General features: G+C 43.1%; 1 protein-coding gene across 1 annotated transcript in view; it reads right to left on the bottom strand.

Annotated features, from left to right (window-relative positions):
• DNAJB12 (DnaJ heat shock protein family (Hsp40) member B12) overlaps nt 1–183 on the bottom strand; it is a 32064-nt gene extending 31881 nt beyond the window's left edge. Inside the window, 1 exon segment of the mRNA XM_025209228.1 lies at nt 3–183. Within this exon segment, the coding sequence (XP_025065013.1) occupies nt 3–172 (170 nt within the window). The 5' untranslated portion in view covers nt 173–183.
• Nucleotides 184–8898: the final 8715 nt, after the last annotated feature.

The following is an 8898-nucleotide window of genomic DNA, read 5'->3' as shown; positions in this document are numbered from 1 at the left end:
AGGGGAAGAGGCGCTGCTCCTTCTCCAGGAAGCGGCGCGCCTTATCAGGCTGGTTGGCCTTGATGGCGCCCACAGCGATGGAGATGCACCGCTCCGCCTCGTCCCGGTTGGACTCCATGGCGGCGGCAGCGGCCGGATGGGCGGGGTGGCCGGCACGCAGTGATGGCGTCATCCGCGCGCGCCGCGGCCCCTGCCGGAAAGCCCGGCACCCACTGGAGGCCGCAGCTGACAGAACTACCGTATTGGCGCGAGTACTGCCGTCCTTACCACATTAACGAGTATATCAGCGCGTATCATCAATTTAGGTCACTCATGTTACTGACGCAGTACACCATGCCCAGCACCTACACAGGTAGTCCCCGGCCTCTGGCTTGGGGGCAGTCTGAACCTTGGCTCTACTTGCAGCTGTAGGGAAGGAAGATAGTCACCTGAGGTTGAGTGGGCCAGCGCATTCATCGTTCTATATTGCCCAAGGAATACAGGGAAGGTGGACGAGTCGGGAGCCTGCCCCTGTGACCTGCTGTAGGCTCAGGGCCCTGCCTTGTGACTCAACCACTCACAGTGCAGCAGGGCTGAATTGCAAGCGCTCGTCCCAAAGCATAAGTCTTGTCCCCCTACCTGGACATAGATTTATAGACATGATTCATAGATTCATAGACATTAGGCCTTGAAGGGACCTTGGAAGATCATAGAGTTCAGCCCCCTGCCCCAGGGGAGGGAAGTCAGCTGGGGTCACAGGCTCCCAGCAAGATAAACGTTAAATTGACTCTTAAAGGAGTCCAGAGTAGGTGCTTGGACCACCTCTGGCGGCAGTCTGTTTCAGGCCCTGAAGGCTTGGACTGTAAAGAAGTTCTTCCTTATGTCCAGCCTGAAACAGTCTTGGAGGAGTCTGTGACCATTTGACCTTGTCATCCCATGGGGCACTTTGGTGAGTAGGCATTCCCCCAGATCGTGATGTTCACCCCTTATATACTTATAGGCAGCCACCAGTTCCCCCCCTGAGCCTGCGCTTTTCCAGGTTAAAGAGTCCCATGACTCTCAGCCTCTCATCATAAGGCCTGTTTTCCTGCCCTCTGATCATGCGTGTCTCTCTCCTCTGGACAGTAGTAGCTTCGTGATGCCTCCTTTTACAGCGGCACCTAGCTGCCTGCTGTGTCACGGATAAGGAGCATCCCCACATTACTTCCTCATGCAGACACTGCTGGGATGGAGCACGGAGCTGCACCACTTCTAGGAGCTCCCTGCACAATGTTACTGTCTTCCTTCTCCATGTTCAGGGCAGGGCAGAAGAGCCTAAGGACAAAAGCAACTCACTGAGGGCATGATGCTCACCAGTCCTGAACCCAGGCCACTCTGCTGACCTTCTACAACTGCACTTCAAACCATGCCTGTGGGGCAGGCTTAAATATCATGACATTCTTTATGTTAAAAATCAAACATCTTTTTTCCTCTACACAGGGACAAGGGATCAGTCCAATAATTGTTTTGAATTTCTGCTGTCCCTGGCATGGTCCTACATGGGAGAAGATAGGATGTAAATAAGAGTCCAGTTACTCTCTCCAAGGCACCAGTGTTCCTCTGAGTTGTTTTCTTTTTTTTATACAGTCAGATTTACTGATCCATTTATTGTTATTTACCTTGAATGAAGATACCTTTTCTAATAATTAGTCTAAGAATCTTTTATTGAGGTCTGTTCATTCTACATTATTGCAAATTTAGGTCCCGATTATTTAAACACTTGTTTAAGTCTTTGAGCTCCTCATATACCTAAAGTTAAGCTTGTGCATAACTGCTAGTGATTGATGAGAAATTCTCTTTATAGTTATGTATAGTACCACCTTGAGTTCCTGAAAGTTTAGATGTCAGTAATCAAAAACTTGACTCTCAAGAAAACTTCAGTAAACATTTAGTGGTTTTACCATGCAGGTAGGCCCAGTGCCAGTGGGGAGGTTGTAATGCTATTCTTTTTATGGCTTGCAGGAGACAAAGGAGGAGTTTGGGGCCAGAAAGCTTCAAAATTAGTTTCAACTTCCTCCTTTAAAAAAAAAAAAAGAATTCAAGATTAAGCAGTTGAGGACCTGAAGTTGACTGTGACTGAATAAAGCCATTTGTTAAATCCAGATAATCCTGTAGGAGTCCGATTTTCAAAGGGATTTAGATACCAAAAGATACAAAAGAGCACTTCTGAAAATCCCTCTTGAGGCACTTAAATACTGTTAGAAATATGCTCCTTTCTTTTTCCGTTAAGGATCTTCATGATGGAACTTATTAGATGTTTACTCATTCTTACTTTCTCCCCTTCTCTCTGACATTCCTGGCCCATTTAACCACTGGTTTCTTTTAAGACTGCCAAGAAGGGAGCACACTTGTGCCAGCTTCAGATCAGGTAACAGAGAGACGTGGAAATACACTTGACTTCACCGTATGCTCCGGGCTTAACCCTGCTTGTGCCTCAGCCTTCTCTGAGTTCAGAGTTCAAGCTTCTTTCTAAAAGTCTTTCTTTCTTCCTTCCTTAGTCATGTATCTGGGATTATTCTCCAAAGTTCCTTCGCATCAAATTCAAGGCAGTTTGTGCAATAGCAATTTTACTGCCGTGGTAAACAGAAAAAAGCATGAAAGTCTCTAGATTTAAATAAAGCATTTTAAAATGAACTGTAATGACTAATGGAGTTAAATGGACAAGAAGAAAAATGAAATACCAAAGGGGAGGGTACTTAGCATAGTAGGAGGGTCCTGTTTACAAGCTACATTCAGTTCATTTTCGTGGGATTCTATCTCTAAACAATCTGCAGGTGCAAGATACTGCCAACTGGTGAGTTTTTTTAACTCTAGTATTAACCATATGGTCACACTGTTCTTAAAGTTCCACCTGCCACCCTTGTCATTTTAAAGTTATACATTTCATGTAGGATTTTCAAAAAATACTCAGCATTTAATTAAGTGAGCTAAGTCATAGTAAAAATTCTCATTGATTTCTCTAAACCAGCAATGGGTTCCCTTGGAAATCCAATCCTTACCCCAGATTCCATTTCGTTTAGAAATGCCTGCAAGTAAGAGCAGCTAATTTTGTTTTGTATTTTAACATTTTGATTAATCTCATCAGCAGGCCTGTAGAGATTATAATTCCTTTCTTAAAAATTATATGGATACCTGCAGAAATTATTCTGTTTTCTGAACCGTTATATTTGTACATTAGTGAACTTACAGCTCCTAGCCTGACTAGAGAAGTAGAAGTAGTAGTACTAGTAGCAACAAGAATGCTAATCGTGATGTGAGGAAATCTTGCACTCAAATTCTTGTCTAACTATATCCCAATTACATAGTTGAGCCAATAAAAATATCACCCTAAGATATCCTTGCCAAGCATAAGAAAAGCTTTGTTCTGTCCTTTTGTATTTTTCTCTTCTGTTGGGGATTTTCCTGGCTTGGGTCCCCTGTAGGTGCAGAGCCAGTAGTGGACCTCTTAAGCATACCATATTACACAATATTGTCATACCTTAAACTCAATTTCGGTGCATGTCCGTCATTTCTGCCTTCAGCAACAGAGACAGGAAGAGCAGGGGAAGTACATGAATGTGGCACACTCCCTGAATGCGTGAGGTGATGTTGCCACCCAGAGGTTGCACCCATTTTCAGGCAGGCCAGGACAGAGCTATGAACCCTTCCAACTTGTTGAGCTCATTAAAGTCAGCAGTTGTCACTGCCACATACCCCAGCAATGGAGAAGTCCGCACATGGAAGGAGTGGAGAAACAATAGGGAACAAATAGTATTATGTATTTCCATCGCTATCTTTGCAGTCTTTGGAGCACAGAGCAAGTCATAAATTGGAAAGAGTTATGGCCAGAGCATGCTATGTCCTGTCTGCCTGCAGAAAACACACAGTTCTTTGAGGTCCTCTGCCAGGTGCCACACTGTAGAGCAGCTCCTAGGACAAAGAATTGAGGAATCACAAGTTCAACCTAAAGGATATAACCTGAATGAAGTCCTAGCTAAAAATGGAGTGCACACAGATCAAGTGCTGTGAAATTTGTCCCACCTTTCATTTCAGCAAGTAAATTTTGTGGTTCTGGAAATAGATATAGATCCCACTTCTTCCACAAGGTTGACTTTACTATCCTTACTTTCATCAGTTATGGGAACGCGTATCAATGGTGTAGGCCAATTTCACCCGTAGAGTGACTGTCTCCTCACATCTTCTCTTCTTCTAAGTACCTTTTTGCACAAACCATGACATAAAGAACTTTCAGAATATAAGATATCTATGTGCAGTTTTGCTATTGTGACCGTTACTGATAAATCTCTTTATAAAAAAAAATCAGGTTTTTCTTCTGATTACAGCTCAAACTCATAAAATACAGTACTCCAACATAGTTTCATCCTGTTAACCCAATTCCTGGCAGGTAGAGAGGAACCATTTGCTTATGGAACCCAAATAACAGAAACAGTAGAGTAACCTGAATGCATCCTAAAACCTTTACTTGAGCTCACCTATAGTTTCTCAACACTACAGTGGTTCCTTTTAATTTAACACTGAACATTTTTTTTACTATATATTCAGAATTAACAGCATATTCCTCCATTTAATCACTTTAACCAAGCAATGGTACATTAGACTTTCATTGATCCTCCACTGCAAAAAGCTCAGCATAGTGTCATAAATCTTAAGCCATCCGTTACAGAAAGGCACAGGTTTTGTGATGGGCCCATCCATACTCACACAGCTATCAGGGCGCTTGATTCTGCTGGTAGAAGAAACTGATTTCCTGGTATTAAATTCCTTTCACTATCTTGGCACAAGACAAATGTAAACCATATGCTCCCACGCTTTCATTTCCTCTTTCTTTCCTTCTCACCTTCACCCAGATACAGTTTGGCAGACAGCCGTATTTGCAGCATTCTTAAAAAATAATGATACTGTGGGCTTTTCAATCCCTCCCCATGTATACTAGAACCATTGTGCTAGAATGTGGCTAAGTGGGTTGCAAGCTGCTGGTTAATGCCAGCCTGGCATTTAGTGGAAGGGGGTCATTTAAAATGTCACTTTCTTTCCTTCAGTTCTTTCCTTCCACCCCACACACCTGTCTGCCTTCACTGCCTAGCCCCACTGGGTCTCTAATTGTTTACCTTTGTAGGGGAAGATATCTGACAACTGAGATCTTTAATCCAGCAAATAAAGGCATAACAAGATCCAGTGGCTGGAAGCTGGAGTTTGATAAGGCACAGATGGGTAATTAAGAATTGGAAGGACTTACTCAGGAATGTGAACTCTGTCATTTTCAGTGCTTGAGATCTGATATCTGTCTAAAAGGTGCACTGTAGGTTAGACACCACTGATTAGGCTTCCTGTAGGAATCATTGAATGAAATTCTGAGGCCTGTGGTAAGTATGAGGTCAGATGACCATAACTATTAAAAATGTTACATGTCTTGGCCTCTCTGTAACTCACTCTCTTCCCATATAGACATTATGGACATAGAGATTTTCTGTGTTTAAATGAAGGGTTTCCAGGTGTGAAGTGTTGAGACTCCATACTCAGATGTGACATCATCAAAAGTCCCAACTGCAGCATGCGACTGCTTTGAAGCTTTGCCTTCCTGCTGGCACACTGTTCTTTTTAAAGTCAGACATGTTCAGCCCTTTTGCAGTTTAAGTCTGGAAGCTATTCATATGCTTGATGTTAAGAAAACCTGAGCAGGAGGTCATGTATTCACACTAAGGAGGCCTGATTTTGTACTGTTTTCCAAAAGTTACATATGTGTATCTCCACTGATGTCAGTGGGGTTATTTGCAGGAAGCATTACCTGGCTCAAAAGTGTTCCCAGAACCCTCCTTTTACCATTAAGAGTATTAAATAGTTCACAGGTACCACGAATTCATAAGATAAATTATCTTTAAAAAGTTCCCTTTTCTCTTTCTGTCTCTCTCTCAAGCTCATAAAGTCCTTCAAGAGGGAAACACCTCTTTAAAAGTCCCTTGTTGATAGGGAAAATCTTTTTGGGGAGGAAAGTGCAAGTCCAAGCTAATGGATTTTGGCTCAATAGTTGTTAAACTTGTCCTGTTTTTTAAAGCACATATAGGGGAGACGAGCTGAGATCAGTAAGAAAGAAGGCAGGCTTGTTCTGTTCCTTTGCTGCAGGAGGTAGACCAGAGGCAGGTCAGTTGTGTAAAAGTGCACTTGAACCTCTAGATCCCAGCACATTTTGGTATTGGGATGACATGTGGCTGATCCTCTCCTACCAGGTCTCTGACTCAATAATACTTAGGTTTCCTTTGGCTATCATGCTGGTGATGTTGCTAAAAACAGATTAATTCCAGAATTGATCAGACATGTAATCCACTAGAAGGAAGAATAGATACCGACTGAGAACAACACAATGGCATAGTGATACAGGGAAGGAATTCTACCTGATCAACACATCAAAGAGCTACTCAACACAGCTCACAAAGACATTCTCATGGACCCAGAGGGACAGCCTTCCATCTTCAGCTCCCTCTGTGCAAAAATGAAGTTTATTTCCTACCTATGGGGACTTTTTACCATCTTGTACTATCTACACTTTTCCCAGAGCCTGACGAAGGGATTTTGATCCTGAAAGCTTGCAGAAAAGGACAATTTTCTTGCTATTTTCCAGTTGGTCTAATAAAAGGTATAATTTTGGAACCAAGAGTTCTAGTTTTTTGTATGTCTTTTTGTCTCAGACCAACACGGCTACCAAGTACACCCCTGAATAGTGATACAGTGGCAGTTGAGGAAGAGGCCAGCGGAAACCTTACAACTTGCATTCTAGAGATTGCTTAGGATACAAATTAGTTTACTGGCCTGGATATAGACACACAGGACAGTAGGGTTAGAAGGGACCTCAGAAGTTCTAGATCAGGGATAAGCAACTATTTTCTGACTCCTTGTGCACTGGACTGTATAAGCTAAACATAATGCACTGTAATGTAGATGTGCAACAGCAGGGGGAGCAGCCCTGCAAACTGAATGTGAACTGACAAACTGTGCTAAGGCAAGATAAATGTGATATGTTGTATTAGACCAACTGCTAACTGCATGTAACTACAACTCCCAGAGACCCTGGGGGCTGGGAGACTAAAGAAAAAAGAAGCAAGAAGCAGAGGCAGAACTTGTGAACCAGCAGCAGGGCACAGACAGTGGCAGAGGGGAAATGTAGCTGGAGACTCTAGAGGAGTGATGGATCCAGGACTGTTGGACAGTAGCAGCAGGGCACAGATGTGCAGACAGCGACTGAGTGCTCTCAGTACTAGAGAGGGTTTGGGACACCTCTGGAGGTGTGGAGGGTACAAGGTTCTTTGAGTGTTTCTACCTCGGTACTAGTGCGTGTTATTAGTTACCTGTTCTTGAGTGAGTATACCACAGTGTTACTGCTTGTTATCTGTTATTCAGCTTCTAAGTGTATGTACTTTAATGCTAATGTTTATCTGCTTGTGTTTGTTTATTTCTCCCTAGAACCTTGGTTTGTGACCCTAGTTCCCAATATTTTCTGTATAAAATTAGGAACCTCCCTTTTGGCTTCCTGTGTCAGTTCCTGGGGTTGTGGGGTTTATTACATTTGGTTTGGAGGCCGGCAGCTCTGCCACTGCTTAACTCCCCAGCAGCAGCATGGAAAACACCCACAGCCAGCACTTCTTCCCACAGCAGCACAGGGAGAGTGCCTGGAGAAACCATCCCTGCCACCAAATGCTGCTGAAGCCCTACGTCTGTGGGCTGGATCCAAGGGTTCTGCCGGCTTGATCTGACCTGTGGGTCATAGGTTGCCAACCCCTGGTGTACTCAAACCCTGCTCAAGGCAGGATTAGCCCTGACTAAAAACCATTCTGGTTAAGTCTCTGTCTAACCTGCTCTTAAAAACACCCAAGGACGGAGATTCCACAACTCTTCTGGGTAGCCTCCACACTCATGGGGAGAAAGTTCTTCCTAATCTCCAAGCTAAATTTCCCTTGCTGCATTTTAATCAGGGTATTTCCTCAAGGTCCACAGGTAAAAGGTCTTATCATTCAGCTCTAAAATTTGTGGCCATCCAGGGCACTCACTCTTCCTTCGTGCTTTTCTCCAAAACACTGTTCCATATAGTCACTCTACCTTTTTCATTAGCCTGTGCAGTCAAGACCAACTTCCTAAGTGGTTCTTTTTCTTGGAATTTCTCTCCTATCACCTCCTAACAGTCCTCAAAGGTCATTTCCCTATCGTGTTTCAGGCTCAATCTAATAAGTCTTCAAAAATCCAAAGATTCAGGTAATTACTCCTAATGTACCCTGGAATAAGGGAGCAAAAGATTAGGTTCTTGTCACCTGCCAGAGCCAACTCATCTCCATTTCCATGCCAGTTCTTAACAGTCAGCATCTCACAATTTGCAAGAGAAAGAGTTTTGATGCATTCAGAAATGTTACAAACTGGAACATTATTTAGAGGACCCAAACTAGGAAACTCTCTAACAGAGAAGATAAACACAGAGGACAAAACAAAGCTTTTCTTATAATTGGCAAGGGTTAGACCCAAACAATTATCCATTGTTGCAAGGGAAACACAAAAGCCTTATTTTACATTCTGGCAGGTCAGTGGAAAGGAACCTATTTTAGGTAGCTTGCTTGGAAAATGATTGGATGTGCACAGGGATACAGTTAATAATTTTGTTAATACAGTTAATAATTTTGATTGAAACATTTTTTAAAGCTTTTTGTTGAATAAGACTTACCATTCATGTTCAGAAATTTATTCATTATGTTTTTTTCTAATCACCCTCAGAATAGCCAGTTCAAACCCAGATATAGTGGGGCTTACAGAAACGTGGTGGGATTCATCCCACGACTGGGCAGTTAGCATTAGGGGCTATAGGCTCTACAGGCGGGATAGAAAAGGAAGAGAGGGGGTGTG

The sequence above is a fragment of the Alligator sinensis genome, unplaced genomic scaffold (assembly GCF_000455745.1).
Source record: "Alligator sinensis unplaced genomic scaffold, ASM45574v1 scaffold849_1, whole genome shotgun sequence".
NCBI lineage: Eukaryota > Metazoa > Chordata > Crocodylia > Alligatoridae > Alligator > Alligator sinensis.
This window is presented reverse-complemented; position numbering and strand designations above follow the sequence as displayed.